The sequence below is a fragment of the Loxodonta africana genome, chromosome 9, assembly GCF_030014295.1.
Source record: "Loxodonta africana isolate mLoxAfr1 chromosome 9, mLoxAfr1.hap2, whole genome shotgun sequence".
In the NCBI taxonomy this organism is placed as follows: domain Eukaryota; kingdom Metazoa; phylum Chordata; class Mammalia; order Proboscidea; family Elephantidae; genus Loxodonta; species Loxodonta africana.
In genome coordinates, this window is record NC_087350.1 from 64,934,052 (window position 1) to 64,951,901 (window position 17,850).

The 17,850-nt window shown below is 39.9% G+C and overlaps 1 protein-coding gene across 7 annotated transcripts in view; it reads right to left on the reverse strand.

The window, feature by feature from the left end:
- HSDL2 (hydroxysteroid dehydrogenase like 2) overlaps positions 1 to 16,084 on the reverse strand; it is a 68,454-nt gene extending 52,370 nt beyond the window's left edge. For 3 of the 7 annotated variants that reach the window (XR_010323048.1, XR_010323049.1, XM_023545049.2), the window contains exons 1-7: positions 15,802 to 16,084; positions 15,240 to 15,360; positions 13,857 to 14,020; positions 12,562 to 12,660; positions 11,009 to 11,123; positions 6,281 to 6,384; positions 5,055 to 5,153 (exon numbers count right to left, since the gene is read on the reverse strand). Coding sequence is in view for 5 of the 7 variants with exons in the window: in XM_023545049.2 (XP_023400817.1) it covers positions 5,055 to 5,153; positions 6,281 to 6,384; positions 11,009 to 11,123; positions 12,562 to 12,660; positions 13,857 to 14,020; positions 15,240 to 15,360; positions 15,802 to 16,069 (970 nt within the window). In the remaining 2 variants the exon portion in view is untranslated. Of the gene's footprint in view, positions 1 to 5,054; positions 5,154 to 6,280; positions 6,385 to 11,008; positions 11,124 to 12,561; positions 12,661 to 13,852; positions 14,021 to 15,239; positions 15,361 to 15,801 lie in introns of those variants that run through there. The other 4 variants (XM_064291607.1, XM_064291608.1, XM_003407802.4 and 1 more) reach the window with 4 other exon arrangements.
- Between the last annotated feature and the right edge of the window lie 1,766 nt (positions 16,085 to 17,850).

Genomic DNA, 17,850 nt, shown 5'->3' on the forward strand with positions numbered 1-17,850 from the left:
TCCCCTTCCTAATCTCGTTCCTGACGTCTTGAAGAGTTCTGTATGCTAATCTTTTGTATTCCGCATCCGGCAATTCCAGGAAGGCACCTTCATCCAGAAAATCCCCTAATTCTTTGTTTTGAGAGCTTGTTGAAGTGATTATGGTCTGCTTCTTTATGTGATTTGATATTGACGGTTGCCTCTGAGCCATCTATAAGTTATTGTATTAATTTACTTTGTTTGCTTACTATATCCTAGCTTCTTGCTTTGTTTTGTTTTGATATGCCCAAATGGGTCACTTGAGTGAGCTAGCTTGATTATTTTTGCCTTTGAAGTTCTGATGTTCTGTCACCAGATGGCTACAGCTGTTATCGGGCATATCAGCCTAGGAGTCCAATCACTTTTCTTGAATGGATTCAGCTCAGGTGTCCAGGTAGCTGGTCATCAAGTGTGTGGTACAGGCTCTGTCCTTCAGTCTTAGAGGGGCAGGGGTGATTGGTGTAGGTACCATTACCTGGTTGCAGCACGGGGTCATGCTCTGAATAAGGCAGGGGGCTGACAACCGTCCCAAGTGTCTGTGAGGAAAGCACGTCCCTGTTCCCTAGAGTGCACAGGTGGCTGGGTTCTGCAGACGGACCACAGGCAACCAATGCTTTTGGCTGTAAGGACTGGGAGGTACCAATTATCCTTGGACCCCAGTCGTGGGTGGCTGGGTGACCTGAGCGGAGCCACCAGTCTTTAGGCCCCTGATGTGTGTAGGTGAAGACTCTGTTTAATAGGAAAGCAGTGTCAAACATCAAACACCCACCTCTCCACTGCACAGCTGAAACAGTTGCAGTCTGCCAACAAGGGCCTATTCTCCTGAAATAGGCCCACACAGGTCCATGCAGCAGGGAAAGGTATTCAAAGTACACAGACCATTTATGCCTGGACAGGAGCTGCTTCTGTCCTGAGCTCCCCAGGTTAGTGGAGCTGGCAAATTATCTTTTCCCCCAATTGTGAATTTATTTCTTCTCCAAGGCCAGGAGAATGGCTCAGGGCACTCAGCAGGACCTATCTCAAGCCCAGGGAAATCAACAGTCACTGAAGCCAGCTTTGGGGCATGGGGCGTGGTAAAATATACATAAGTACTTAGCTTTTATCCAGAGCACCGTTATTCTCTGGTTCCGGAGGTGTGAGTAGACTGTGCAGCTGGCTGTTTCTGAGGAAACTGTGGCTGAACGCTACTACTAGCCTGCCGCAGTTGCTCCCGGGAATGGTGCCTGGGGTGTCCCAGCAATTCAAGTCCAGAAACTCTGCTTCTGAACTGTCTCTCCCTCTCCCTGCCACTCAGTGTGTTTTCTAACTTTGCCTTTGATTTATAACCTTGTCATAAATATAATCATTTCACTTGTTTTTTTGGGTCTTTGTTGTAAGAGGGATCACCGGACGCATCTGGCTACTCCATCATCTTGGCCCTGCCTCCTTGTCATGAGTTTCAACAGTAGTAGTCTCACACAGTATTTGTCCTTTTATAATTGACTTATTTCACTCAGCATAATGCCCTCCCCCATGGCATAGCGGTTAAGAGCTATGGCTGCTAACCAAAAGGTCAGCAGTTCAAATCCATCAGGTACTCCTTGGAAACTGCATGGGGCAGTTCTACTCTGCCCTATAGAGTCACTATAGGATCGCTGAGTTGGAATCAACTCAATGGCAAAGGGGTTTTTTAATGCCCTCCAGATTCATCCATGTTGTGAGATGCTTTGCAGATTCATCATTGTTCTTTCTGCTGTGTAATATTCCATTGTGTGTATGTACCATAGTTCGTTTATCCATTCATCTGCAGATGGGCACTTAGGTTGTTTCCATCTTTTTGCTACTGTGAATAATACTGCAGTGAACATGGGTGTGCACATGTCTATTCATGTAATGGCTCTTATTTCTCTAGGATATATTGCAAGGAGTGGGACTGCTGGATCATATGGTAGTTCTATTTCTAGCTTTTTAAGGAAGTGCTATGTTGATTTCTAAAAAGTTGTACCATTTTGCATTCCCATCAGCAGTGTTTAAGAGTTTCAATCTCCCAGCAGCCTTTCCAGCATTTGTTATTTTCTGGTTTTTTGATTAATGCTAGTAATGGGGGGGCGGGTGTGAGATGGGATCTCATTGTGGTTTTGATTTGCACTTCTCTAATGGCTACTGATCACCAGCATTTCCTCCTATATCTGTTAGCCACATGAATGTCTTAAGGCAAAGATCTTGACAGCTGATATCTCCTGGGTATCCTAACACTGTCCTCCACGTTCCCTGTCACACAATGTTCTCCCTCTTTCTTATATGAGCTTTATTCAGAACATCTAGTTTGGAACTAGTCAGAAGTTAATCATACTGCACATTTATCCATTCACTCATTCATCAACTATTTATCAAATAGCTACAATAAAATGAACAAACACAGTCCTTATCCTCAAGAAGTATTCATTCCAGCAAGGGAGATAAACATTAAACAATAATTATAAAAGTAATTATTTAATTACAAATGTCATAAATGATGTGACGGAGAAGTAAAAACTGCTAAACTGGACGGTCACTCCCTATCTCATATAAACTAACCGCAGCATTGGGTGCAATTGATCATGTTCCCTCCTCCTTGAAACACTTTTTTTACTTGACTTCCCAATCTCTTAATAGTTTTTTCTGTTCCTTTATTCACACACTAGGTGATATCATCTAGTCTTGTGGCTTTAAATACCATCTATTTCTGATAACCCCAAAATTTCTAAGTCTAGCCTAGACCTCTCTCCTGACCTCCAGACTGACCATCTCCACTTGGATGCTCAAACTCAATGCCCCAAAGTGAAGGCCTAACCGTGCTCCCCAGCCTGCTCCATATGCAGCTCGCCCCCTCTCAGGGGATGGCAACTCCACTGTTCCAGTTACTCAAGCCAAAAACCTTGAAGTCATCCTTAACTCTTCTTTTTCTCCTACATCCCACATCCAACAAGCCCACACTCTATGCATCAGCAGATTCTGTTCTACCTTCAAAACATATCAGAATCCAACTACTTCTCCCATACTTACTGCCATCACCCAATGAAAGCCACCAATATATTGTGCCAAGACTACTGCAATACCTCTCAACCTGCTTCCGTTTCTGCCTTTGCCCCATGAAAATCTATTCTCAACAAGCAGCCAGAGAGATCCTTTGAACTTTTAAGTTTGATCAAGTCCCTCTTCTGCTCAAAACCCTGCAATAGTGCCCCATTTCATGCAGAGTAAAAGCTCAAGTCTTGACAAGGCCCCATGACATCTGACCCCCATTTCCCCTTGGACATCATCTCATCATTTCCTACTACTCTCCCCCTCTCCACTCTGCTCCAGCCACACTGGACTTCTCTCTGTTCTTTGATGATGCCAGGCAGGTTGCACCATAAGACCTTTGTACTGGCTAGTTCTCTGTCTTCAATGTGTTTCCCTCTTGTACCCCGTGGCTATCATATCTGCATGGCTAACTCCCTCGTGTTCTTCAAGCATATACTCAAATGATATCTTCTCAAAAAGGCCAAGTCTTTTCACCCTACTGAAGAATTGTAACCCACCCTCCCTAACACCTGAGACTCCCATCTCTTTATCCTGTTCTATCTCTTCTATAGCACTCATCACCTTCTAGCATACTATATACTTTATTATTCATTATGTATTATTTATTATATCTCTCCAAATTAGACTATAGGTTCCAAAAGGGCAGGGATTTGTCTGTTAAGTTCCCTGATGTATCTTAAATAACTAGAACAGAATTTGGGCAGATAATAGTAGCTAATAAATCTTCACTGTATGAATAAAATCTAAAATTCTTAGAGGTAGACTAGGTTTTTTTTTTTTTTTTTTTTCAACTTTGTTACCCCCAGGATCTTAAAGACCTATACTTTAGGGGAGAGTGGGGGAAAGAAGAGAAGGAATAAGTGCAAATGCTTGTAAGAAACTCCTTCATACCTCACACTAAATGGTAAACTCTTTGAGTGAAAGGACTACACCACATTCATCTTAGTAGCCCTAGTGTCTTGCACACAGTAGACACTTCGTAAATTATCTGCTAAATGAATAAAATGATTTATAAATGAATGAATAGTGCAAAGAACTGTGCCTGGCATATAGAGTCTCAATGAATGTTTGGAGAAAAACAAAAAATGGCAAGTGACAAGTATAAGAGAAGTACAGCCGCATACGAACATATATACATATATACACACACGTATAAGGGCTTATGAAACAATATTGATCCTTACTATATGCACTGCACTGATATTTTCTATTCTACTCTATTAGAAAAAAACACAACTCTGACTGCTACCCACTATATCAATCCCTCCCTATACTAAATTGATTTCATGCCTCACCAATGAGTCCTGACATGTAGTATGAAAAACACTGTAGATGCATTTTTTTTCCCACTGGGTGCATATCTTTCCCTTTGTAAAGAATATCAATCTTCAGAAAATCTTAAAAGAATTGTGTCTGCTACAGAAGCAGAAGAGAAAACATAAAACACGGTTCTGATCCCACAGTGGGCAAGGGAGGAAAATGTCTTGGTCAAAGTGCAGAAGAAAAGAATTTAAGAAAACTGACTCCTAGAGTCCTTAGAAGAAAAGAAAGATGGTGACTGAAGACCTGGCTGCAACAACCAAGTTCTCCTATCTTGGTGCCCCATGAATCTTCACTGACAGCCCTTCATTTCCCCGGCCTCTATACCTTGCAGGACCTAGAATCATGGCTACCTAAATCTAAATCCCTCCACATAATTCTTCTAAAAACACACACAAAATGCCGTAAGATCAACAAGGAACACATATAAAATCACACATAACCTACGCTATCAGTACTACCCATAAACGTTTAATTATAGAACTAAGACTAAAACAGAAGACAAAAAGGTCTTATGCTGGATAATAAGAAGTTTGACTTCTTTCCTGACACACAGATTGAGGTTACTGTTGACAGTCTACTCACCCCCACCCCATGCCACCCAAGATGCACCTCAAGAGTGTCAAGGACAATAAGGGAGAATCCAATAAACAAATTTTTAAAGAACATACCTGTTTTAGGCCATAATGCATTGACTGCAATTTCGCCTTTAAATTCTTCTGCCATTCCAAGTACACACATAGACATACCATACTTAGCAATGGTATAAGCTACATGAAACCACAAAGAAACAATTTTAAAACACGTTAATTTGTGAGTATAGATAACAAATTCTTTCTTACTAGTTCCTTCCTGATGTATTTTTTCAGAATTCTCTTCAATAACGTAAAATACTTAAGATATAATTTTTAAAATGTACTCTTTCTAAAAGAATATCTATATGGAAGTAGCTGCATAAGAACGAACTACTCTTACATACTTCCATTCTAAGAAAAAAGACAGTAATAAACTTTGACTTTTCTTAATATTATGCGGATAAGATACATTATTGTTTCTTAACCTGCTTTTTCTTTTCTTTTTAAAGAATGAAAGTGATCACTTACAGGAAAACTACTACCAGTAAAACAGTTGCAAATTTGAACCTAGTCAGTTAAAACAGACCTTTTTTTAGTTCTGTTTTATTGGTTCCTATGCTAAATGTCTTTCAAAATCTTGTTGAAATATGCCCTGCCATGTCTGACACAGCTATTTTTAAGTGGGCATCTACACATAAATCTTGTTACTTAGCTTGTTGTTGTTGTGTGCCATCAAGCTGATTCTGACCCATACCAACCCTTTAGGACAGAGCAGAACTGCCCCATGGGGTATCCTAGGCTGAAATCTTTATAGGAGCAAATTGCCAGGAGGAGCTGGTAGGCTCAAACTGCCAACCTTTTGGTTAGCAGCCAAGTGCTTAACCATTGTGCAACCAAGCCTCCTTAGATGACTCACCTTAAATCATTACTTTGTTTGAATGGTAAGATATTGCATGAATAGTTTTTAACCAACTTTATTGAGGCATAAATTACACACAATAAAATGCATCCATTTTATTGACTGGAAAGGGACATGAGGGAGTTTTCTGAGGTGATGGAAATCCATTCTCCTGATTTGGGTGTTGGTTATACAAGTTTTGACATTTATCAAACTGTACCATTAAGACCTATGTGTTGTATTGAATGCAAAATATATCTCAATTTTTAAAATTACAGATAAAAATTACTTTCCGAAATACTACTGATTTTGCATAGAACATTCAATGTTGAATGCTATGTACAGATTTTATTATATCATCGATATGCTGATTTAATTAAAAATAAATTAACCAAACACACCATCCCCTCGCCCTACCACCTACCACAGTGCTGTTTGAACCACAATGGATTTAGGTTCAGCGGAGGGCTGAGGTTGAGGATATGAGCAATTTTACTCTTTTTCAAATGAGGAATACACGCTTTAGATCTGAAAGCAAAAGAAAACATAAATCAAGTTAATACCTTTCTAACATCTTCTCACTTTTTTAAAGCTGTATTTAAACCACTCCTATTTCAGAAACCCTGGTGGTATAGTGGTTAAGTGCTACGGCTGCTACCAAAGAGGTCGGCAGTTCAAATCTGCCAGGCGCTCCTTGGAAACTCTATGGTGCAGTTCTAATCTGTTCTATAGGGTCGCTATGAGTGGGAATCGACTCGAAGGCAGTGGGTTTTTGGGGAAACTGAACTTGTTCTATAATCTGTAGGGTATGTTTGTTTGTTTTTACTATCCTAGAATGAAGATAGAAAATGCAACTAATCTACATCTCTTCAATCTCCGCTTGCTGGCCAGACAAGATGCTCTAGTTGGTGAAAATAATCAAATCCATGACATATTACCTAAAGCCGAACTGAGGTTATCCTCAACCACAACCTTCTCAAACACTCCCCTCCCCAAGATATACACAAAGTTTTCGGTAACAGTTACTGTACTTGTCAGTCAGCATTGTGGTAAAGAACGTAAGTGTCCAAGTCACACAGACTTGGGTTCAAATCCTGATCCTGCCCTCTTAATTGCTGGACCGAGGGCAAATTATATAGCAATCTAATCCTCAGTTTTTTTCATTTGCAATGTTGGCAATACCAGCAACCATAGAGTACTGTCCAGAGGGTTAAAATGCCATGATATACATGAGGTACTTCTAACAATGCATATACTAAGCATGAAATAAACAATGGCTATTCTTACTATTCCTGGTGGCATCGTGATTAAGAGCTATGGCTGCTAACCATAAAGGCTGACAGTTCAAATCCACTGGAGGCTCCTTTGAAACCCTACGGGGCAGTTCTACTCTGTCTTATAGGGTCACTACGAGTCAGCATTGACTCAACGGCAATTGGTTGGTTTATTATTAGTATTACATGTGCGGATTTCTCTCATCTTAGTAGGTGCAGTAGTCCTACTACAATGGAGCTAGAATTTAGTAACATAACTCCCAGGACATTCCCAAATTTAATTTGCTAACAAGAGGGAGGCAACTTATTTTACAAAAGAATCAAGTCCAGTACTTTCAAAATTTTAAATGTTAAGCTAAAACAATAGTATAGCTCAATTATATTATAGCTTTATGTTATAATCAGTGACTCCCAGGACTTTGAACTAGTCCATTCTTTTTTCAAATCATTTTTTTTATTACCAAATGTACAACACTGTTGTTACATCTTTTCAAGCTTAAAAACCAAATACAATCAATATCACTAGAAGGTTTTTTGTACATATTGTTTTTCATTTCCAAAGGCGCCTCATTTTTATGGGAGTGACGCAGGGGGAGGGTAAACAATATTATAGCTGATTTTCACTACAACAGAGAAATGGCATTTCAAAGCATCAACAGGAAACAAACTACATCTATTCCAGGCAGTAAGACCATATTTTAAACTCAAAAGAAAGAGCTCATTTCATTTACATTATAAATATGAGCTTCTCCTTTGATCTACTAGACAAAACCTTTCCACCTGCAGTCTGCCTACCTGGTCCTCAGTGTTAGTAATCCTACATCAGGTGCATTTTTCCCAGCAACATGCCTTGTCTTAGAAATCACACTGAACATTTCTTAGCACCATGCTTAGATACTAATACCCTCAGCTTAATAAAATAATTAAGTTTATTGAAAGCTTACTATGTACGAGGCATTGTACTTATTACTTTTATATGAACTATGTGGCTTAACCATGGGTTGCAAACTTAAAGGCCTAAAGGGCATTGGAATACAGAAATAAAATGGGCTGGGTGTGAGAAAAATCAACTATTCAGAAATACAATCAAACTTCATTATTGAACTCTTAAAAGCATGTAACATGACACAGACATATAATACTGGATATTATATATTAAATTAAAAATAAAAAAACAAATTACAATGGAAATATTTCATTATGAAATTTTCTTTCATAGCTTATATCTTTCACAAAAGGTCAAAAACCTGACACCTTTTTTGTTTGGCCCCAAAAAGCAATGTTAGGTCTTTCGTTTGGAACTATAACATGACTTTTATTGGGAGCAATATTTAGTTGTATTTATAAAAAAAAATAGCTGTTCATAAATGTAGGAACCTTCAAAAATGAATAGAATCTTTTGCACAAGCGTTTTTATTATTAAGGATATCTCTTCCTAAAATATTTGTAGATCTGTTATTCCAACATACTCATAGTTTTTAATACTTTAGTGCCCTACTCATAACTTCCATTTGTAGTTCTTCAACCATACTAATAGCACTCACTGAACAAGTTAGTTCATTTTCCTATAGTCTAGAATCAGTATGTTTTGTTTTGTTTTGAATTGAACCTTCAAATCTACAATTGTAGGAATGGGGCTTAGGCCATCACTTTCATTTCTGGAAAATGACCTCAGTATAGGAAAGTGAGCCAGGTTGTGCTTGCCAAATAGATATTTCAAAGACACAACTTCACAAGGAATGAGCAGAGAGAATCACATATTTGTGTTTACATAAGTCAAATGTCAACTAAAAAGGTCAAGTTCTTGATCCAATCTTTGCTTGGCTGGTTGGGAACTGAGTGAGGAATTTTCTCTTGAGTGGCAAAAAGAGTTGATTTATTTCAAATTATAAAACAAAATCTCTTCAATAATAAGCTATGGCCACCCCACCTTGTCACAGAGCAGGTGATCATGTTTGTATTCAGTACAAGTAAAGCACTCAACTGTCTGTAGTTCAAACCATGGAAGTATATTTAGTGCTCAGTACTAACAATATAGTCCGTGTTTAACTTTTTAGCAAGAAGCAACTGCTAAGTAAAGAATATAAGGAACAAACTTAATTTTTGCACCCTTACAAAACATTTCCACATTAGATTTTAACAAGTCCAAAGGTAATGCTGACCATATCAGTAATACTGTCTATAGTTATGATTACCAATTTTGACAAAGGTACTTTATACCTTCCAAAACTTTTCTCCTTGCCTAACAGTAAGTCATCTTGATGTTGTTCATGTCATGGGTACTGAGTCTAAAAACTTTTTAATCACATCAAAATCTCCTGACATCGTACAGAAATATAACTAAGTAGATGGCATATTTATATCTGTGCCTTCATCTTCTGCAATAGAAACCGCCACAAATAATTTTACTTTTTTACACAAGGTGCCCTTTGAAGCCTTAATTCAACATGCTGAGCAATAGTATTCCTGGTTGATATTTTTAAAGACTGTTTAAATAAATGTTACATTCAATCAAAATTCTTTGATAAACTTGCCAGCTGTAAAAGATTGATGTCCAGATAATTTTTTCATGAAACATGTAACTGCATCACATAGCAGGAGTGCTTGTTTTATTTGAAGATAAAAAAAAAAAAAAAACCTACTGGAATGTAAGTAATGTTTTGAATGTATTGTTTTTCATCACAATCTTTTCTATATGCCTGCCATAGCTCCTACTATGGTTTGAATCACCACAGTTTCCATTCAAAAGAGATCCTTTGCATATTAAGTTTGTAGAAGTATGCCTCACCATCTACAAAGAAGCTCTCCCATTTTACTTGAACATATGGCTCTCTTGGCATATGCTTGATTTTCCCACTTTGGATAGAGGCGTGGGTATGAGAAGTATTTGTCTTATAAGGAAAACAACAATGCAAGCACAATGATAAATGGTCATTTTTTGGCCTGACCTCAGCTTCCAAAAAACAGTGGAGCTCAGGGCCCAGTTAAGAAGGCAGCCGATACTCAGCCATTAGGCTATAGGAGCTGACTATTGCCACATGGGAATGTTGTCTATATGTGACCAGATTTCCCAGTATTTCAAGAAAAGTCAGAAATCTGGATTTTCATATAAATCTCTTGATGTTTTAAATGTAGACAACTAATAAAATTTGAATGTAAGTAACTAACGAAAAATTTTTTAACATTGTCAGTGTCAAGTTTTGCAGAACAAACACAACACACTTAATCTTCATGATCAACCCAATGACTACTTTATTATCCCCTTTTTAGCAGTCTGCAAGAGGTTAAGTTACTTGCCCAAGGTCACAAGCTAGAAAGTTACAGGAGATGGGAGTGGTGCTGTCTGGCCTCACAACCACATGAAAAATGACAGAAACTGCGGGTAAATAAATGGACAAATAAATGAAAAAGTGGACTGTCTAATCCAGAAAAACCAGAACTATATTCTCTAATTCTATATTCTACATTTCCCCTGATATTGCCCAAGATGGCATTAGCCTTTTTGTCAGTTGTATTAAAGTGTGAGTCATATAAGCTTACTGTTATTTACATACCTCAAACTCTTATCAGAAAAAGGCAAGGCTTGCTGGCTTGAGCAATCAGAAGATAATAAAAGACAGGGCATCCATATATGTATTCATGCAAAATATTTGAAAATGCTCAAGCTACATGTTAGTCTTTATTGTATTCACAGAGAAAAGGCGCTCTAAATACAACTACTTATTTAAAACACTATCTACTGACTTGGAGCACTGAGGCCTTTACAGGGATTGATCAGGTTTTAAACTGTACTGCTAACCTGGTTCAACTCTGTTTACCAACAAGTTCTCTGAGAAAACATTGCAACATTCCCCCCACAACTCTTATTTCTAACTCACGTAAGGTAGGTGCCTCTGGTGTTGACGCTCATCATCAAATCCACTTTCTTTGTAGGGGTATCCAACGTGTTGCTCAAGGTAATAGCACTGGCATTATTCACCAAAATATCAATTCCTGTTTTCAAAATACTCAACTTCATTTTGTTATAATTTACTTTATCACAAAAGGAAACAAAAACATTTACTCTATATAGTTGAACCCTCATTTTATTTGCTTCAATTGCTTGATGCACAAATACTTTTCGATAATATGACCGACCAATATGTCAATGTAAAACTCGGTAGCTATGTTACAACAGCACCCAAATGATTTTCACTGTCTCAGTGGAGACAGCCAATCACGAGAGCACCCTGTGAAACTGTAAGGAGGTTTAGTCCTTAAGGTTTATAGCTTCTCTATATCTGCTCTACTCTTACCTCCTAGTCTTCCCTCCCTGTCTTCAAGAACCTTAGGTCAACTTCCTTAATGTCTTCCCTTTTCTCTAGCATCTTTCTAATGCCTGCCCTCCTTCCAAGAACACCAAGGCCCCTCACTTAAAGGAAGGGGCTCTTTTCTGGTCTTAGGAACTGGGAAAAGAGAAGAGACCTAGGGTTTCAATCCCTGGTAAATCATCAGAGGAGATCAAGTTTGTTTTGGTGACCCGTAAGTATCATTTCTATCTATTGTATTCAGTCTCTACCCATATACGATATACTTTGCTTATATTTATATGCTCAGCGAAATAATGTTAAATAAAAATAGTAAAATACAAAAGTATGTCAAACATTTCCCTGTGTTTCTGCATGGTCTTGATAACTATTCTTTGTATAACCCAGTGCCGTTGAGTCAATTCCAACTCATAGTTCTACTCAGAGTAGAACTGCCCCAGAGGGTTTCCAAGGAGCACCTGGCAGATTCAAACTGCGGATCTTTTGGTTAGCAGCCGTAGCACTTAACCACTACGCCAGCAGGGTTTCCCTTTTCCCGTTAGATATCAAAAAGTCATCAGATGATGGTTACCTCAATTGGGAAGAGGTAAGCAGATAGGAAGGAGCCCTGGTGGCACAATAGCTAAAGTGCTCAGCAGCTAACCAAAAGATTGATGGTTCAAATCCACTAGCTCCACTTGAGAAAGATGTGGCAGTTTATCTCCATAAAGCTTTAGAGCTTTGGAAAACCTACGGGGTGGTTCTACTCAGTCCTATACGGTCGCTATGAGTCAAAATCGACTCGACAGCAGTAAGTTTGGTTTTTTGGTTTAAGCGGACGGGACCTAGGGAACCACTTGGTTGGGTGTATGTTATTTTCAAGGTCCTAAAAGTGGGTAACTTTATTTTGGGAGACGGACTTGTTATAGCATTCAAAATAATTTCTAACAGTTAAAAAGAAAAGTCATCAGGTGGTATGATATGATCCTTCTGTGTGAGCAAATACTCAGCTCCGGCTGTATTCTAAAGACTCAGAAAATTGAAAAAATTGAAAAAATAAAACCACTTTTTTAATTAAAACCTAGTTATACTCACACTTATATTTTACCCGATATTCAATAATTATGTCCGTTTTAAGGCACTACCTCCAAATTTCTCCACTGCTTTCTCCACTGCGTCCTCGATTTGCTGTTCATCTCTCACATCAACAACACATGGCAAGGCCTTTCCTCCAGCTGCTTCAACTACAAAGGATAAACAAACAAAAAGGCATTCTAGCATTCAAATGTTACATCTTTCATTCTGATACAACGGTTAAAGGGGAAAAAAGTATCCTACTTTCACAGAAACAACTGTCTTACAACCACAAGGGACTCTACCCTTAAAGTAGGACAGATTGGCTAGCTCATCCAGCTTCAGACTGGCCAGGACAACTCCATAAAAAAACAAAAAGAGATACATTAACTTTTTTAAAAATTCTATTAAAAAGCAAAAAAAGGAGGGTAATGTAATTAAAAAAAAAAAACTTTTTACTACGAATTTCAAAAAATATAGAAAACCATAAAGAATAGTATATTGAACAGGACCATGAAGCCATCTCCTATCTTAAATGATTACTAATACTCTGCCAGTTGTTTAACTTGTTTAATTTCTCTCTCCCTCCCTTTTTTGCTTTTTTCTGGTGTACTTTAAAACAAATCCCAGGAATCGTTTCACTCATAAATACTTCATATGCATTTCCCTAATATAACCACAACACTATTATCATAACTAACAAAACTAGCAAGATTAGCTGAAGTTGAATTTTTAAACCATAAAATCATTCTCTTGGGGCCTTCTCTTCTGGCATGATGCCTAGCACGATGCCTTGAATATAAGCATGCGATAAATGTTGAGGAGCTTAAAGTATTAAAATAAGGACTTACAAATTGTGCAGAGAATAAATAACATGAAAAGCTTTTTCAGAGTGTTTACACCATCCACCCCCAGGTTCTATCCTCTCCACTTCATTTTCACCCCCCACTCCCATCCAAGAACCACTGCCCTAGAAAACCCCCCCCAAAAAACCCAGTGCCGTTGAGTCGGTTCCGACTCATAGCGACCCTATAGGACAGAGCAGAACTGCCCTATAGAGTTTCCAAGGAGCGCCTGGTGGATTCAAACTGCCGACCCTTTGGTTAGCAGCTGTAGCACTTAACCACTACGCCACCGAAGACAGGATTTCTAAGGGAATTCTCTTGTTATCACTCAAATGTGCTGAAGGAGAAAAAGGTTCAAAACCACAGCTCTCAAGTGAGAAAGAATACCTGCTTACTTCCTTAATCATAAAATTATTTTCAAGGTAGCTTTCATATGGCTAAAACAATTCGCTAGCAAATTCTCTACGTATTGAAACCGGTGGGAGTACATTTTAGGAAATGGCATTGTCACACTCACTCACTTTCTTCAGCAGCAGTATAGATTGTGCCTGGAAGCTTGGGGTGTGCTTGGGCAGTCTTCGCGGCAATGACAATATTCGCTCCATCCTTTGCTGCTTTTAATGCAATAGCTTTACCAATGCCACGACTGGCACCTGTGATGAAAAGGGTACATCCTGCTAGCTTCCTACAACAGAACAAATGTGACCTTATTAGAAATCTCAAAGCTTTATTTACTAACCAGTATGGAATTGACTCGATGGCACTGGGTTTTTTTTTATCACGAGTTGGAATTGACTCAATGACCAATGGGTTTGGTTTTTTATCAGGAAATTATGCACGTTTTCACAATATATGTATTTCCTCCTTGGTGAAATGTTACTTGAACCCCACTCCCACCCATCTGGTAGCTAATAACTCCATTACACTCCCATTGCACAATGATTTAAAAATTATTTATTACAACTGCAGTTGGCCAGCCATGCATGATTTGGTAAACAAAATCTGCTCAAACACAAAATAAATCTTAAAGAGAAATGAGGAATTAATAAAATAAACTACACGTACACTTTTCCACAGAAAAAGTGTTAACAAGGCTGACTTTTGAGTGGCAGCATTGTGAATAATTTTTATCATATTCTTTATGCTCTTCAGTATTTTTCAAATTTTCTACAATGAATACTAGCACTTAAAAGAAATTATCCAAAAACAAACAATTGTTCATGAGTTAGGTTTTGGTGGGGCTCATCATCGATATGAGACACGTTATTGGGTACTCTGAAGAAAAATTTCATTATGGGACAAAAACGTTTACAAGTGTTTAAATAATTAAGGCCTACTTGTCTTCATAACCTGACAGCCAAGGCTGAGTGCTCTTTATGTCAGCTGGGTAAAAGGTACAACCTGAAGGTCATTTACTAGCCTTATGCTTCATGAAACATCACCGTCTTTTTTTTTTTTTTTTTTTTGACCTTTCATCCTAATATATTCTACCAGCTGAAAACATTTGATCTATAATTAATTTTTTCAGTGAGAACGAACATTTTTTACCTACAGAGCACAGCTGGAATTACGGAAGGCAATGTGCTACTACTATTTTTCACGGTGATGTGTGTGCTTAGGGTGTGTACGAAATGTATAAATGTGTGGAATATCTGGAAACCTAACAAAGTAACTGGAGGGTCTGGGAGACTCACTTTTTACCGCTCCCTTTTAAATTAAGTCTTTTGACCGCGTGCCTGTATGTTTCACGCAAATGACAGAATAGACATGTCACTCAGCTCCAAGATACACTCACTTTATGATTACTTCAATTTATTTTACTAATTTGAAAATCACTTTTAAAACATCCCATGCCAAGCTGAACGTTACCCACAACCTTTCACGTAGAACTTGCACGCTTTCACCTGAACGCAAACATTCCGGCCTGGGAACTACGCGGCTGACAGCATGCAGGTTCCAGGTGAAATGTCATGGGGAAAAGCTCAAGAACCTTAATGATTCTCCACTTTTTCCGCACGTACAATTCTGGAATAAAAAAAATAACGACATGTTTCCCTGCAGTACCAGCCCTGGTAGTGCACTGGTTAAAAGCTCAGGCCACTAACCAAAACGTCAGCAGTTCGAACCCGCCAGCCGCTCCTTGGAACTCCTTGGGGGGCAGTTCTACCCTGTCCTATAGGGTCGCTATGAGTCGGAATCAACTCGACCGCAACGGGTTTGGGCGGGGTGGGGGGGTTACCATGCAGTACACAACTTTGGGTTACTTTTCGCCCGTTACCGCAGACTGCAGGCACACTGTGCCCGACGTGGACCAGAGTTCCCGAGCGCCGCACGACTCTGCAATGGCTTCATTTACCCTCCCACCACCCGAGCCGGGCCCACCCGGGCACTCCGCTCCGCCACCCACCAAGCCACGCGCTCCGCCTGCCCAGGTCTCTGTCTCCCCGTGGCGCTCCATCCCCTTACCCGGTGTTGGATAGCATGACTCTTGCGGATCAGAGACGACGGCTACGGCTGTGAAGGGCTTGCGAGACGCACACCTTCTCGCTACATTTACGCTCACTCCTAACACCGCACCACTCCCCTCCACGTCCCACCCCGGGCCTGCGGGGGCGGAGGGCTCAAAGAAGCGGAAGATCGCTGAGTGCGCCTGCGTACGCAGTAGATCTCCCAGGCCTCGGCGCGGGCTGCGCCCCTTCCCAGCTAGGTGCCTGGAAACAGGCTCTCTGCGCATGTGCTTTGGAAGCAACTCGGCCCCACCCCTCTCATAGGGCACTGGGGGTTAAGGTCGGTCTCCGCCCACCGTCTGACACGCTGAGTGCGGCCGGTGTCGCGTTTCGGGACTGTCACCCCGAACCTGGACTAAAGCCGGCCAGACGTCGCCGCGTCTGTAAATGCTGTCCTGTGGTGAGGAGCCTGCTTTTGGAGCAGAGCTCTTTGCAAAAGTCGCGCCGAAGAATGCAGTCTCAAAATAAACTCTTTTTTCTGTTCCTTACTGACATCTGAGCAACAGAAGCCGAGAAGGAAGTTTTTACTCCCACATCCATTGCTGGAATGGGGTAAATTCTGGGATTCGGTATAGCTTCTGGAAGTATATCTTGGGCATACCTTAACTACTTTAATGCAGTGAAGACTGGCACATTTGAAAGGAGACATCAAGAAATTGCTTTGTGTTTTGAGGGATTACAACAGGACGCTGAGGAGCTTGTCGTAGGAGGACTAGTTAAAGTAGTCCGGAGATGGAGTATGCATTCTCCGATTTATTGTAGTCCCTAAATAGCTGGATTATATGAATTTATTGCAGTCCCTAAATGAAGCCGGACTCCATGAAGGAGAACACAGCATCACGATCGTAGGAAGGCTCATTAACAGCCTGTGATATGGAGATGACACAACCTTATTTGCTGAAAGTGAAGAGGACTTGAAGCACTTCCTGATGAATATCAAAGACAGTAGCCTTCAGTATGGATTACACCTCGACATAAAACAAAAATTCCCACAACTGGGCCAATAAACATCATGATAAACAGGGAAAATATTGAAGTTGTCACGGATTTAATTTTGCTTGGATCCACAGTCAACACCCATGGAAACAGCAGAAATCAAAGGACTTATTGCATTGGGCAGATCTGCTGCCAAAGACCTCTTTAAAGTGTTTAAAAGCAAAGATGTCACTTTGAGGACTAAGGTGCACCTGACCTAAGCCGTGGTATTTTCAGTTGCCTCATATGCATGTAAAACCTGGGCAAGGAATAAGAAGACAGAAGAATTGATACCTTTGAATTATGATGTTGTCGAAGAATATTGTATATTCCATGGACTGCCAAAAGAATGAACGAATCTGTCTTGGAAGAAGTATAGCCAGAATTCTTCTTAGAAACACGGACAAGGCTTCATCTCATGGACTTTGGACACGTTATCAGGAGGGACCAGTCCCTGGAGGAGGACATTATGTTTGGTAGAGAGTCGGAGAAAAGGGGGAAGACCCTCTACAAGATGGGTTGACACAGTGGCTGCAACAGTGGGCTCAAACATAACAATGATTGTGAGGATAGCACGGTACCGGGCAGTGTTCTGTTGTAGGGCCCTATGTGTCGGAACCCACTTGTTGGCAGCTAACAACAATGAAATGTCAGCAGAAGTGAGTTGGGCACCTTCTGCAATACTTAATTAGAAGTCTATTGCTTGCTTTCACTTTCTTTCTCTCCTCACTCCTTCCTGTGGGTTGGAACATGGATATGGACTTGAGTTGATCTTGACCATGCAAATGAAGACAATTCGTTAGAACAATAGTTCTCAAACTTTAGTATACATCAGAATTACCCGGCGGGCTTGTTAAAACACACTTTCCTGAGTTCTACCCTTAGAGTTTGATTTTATAGGTCGGGTTAGGACTGAGAATTTGATAATGCTGCTAGTCCAGAAACCACACTTTGAGAACCACTGCTTTAGGTATGATGCAGAAACAAGATGAAAGGAACTTGGGCCTCTGAATGATCTCAAAAGACAGAGTTT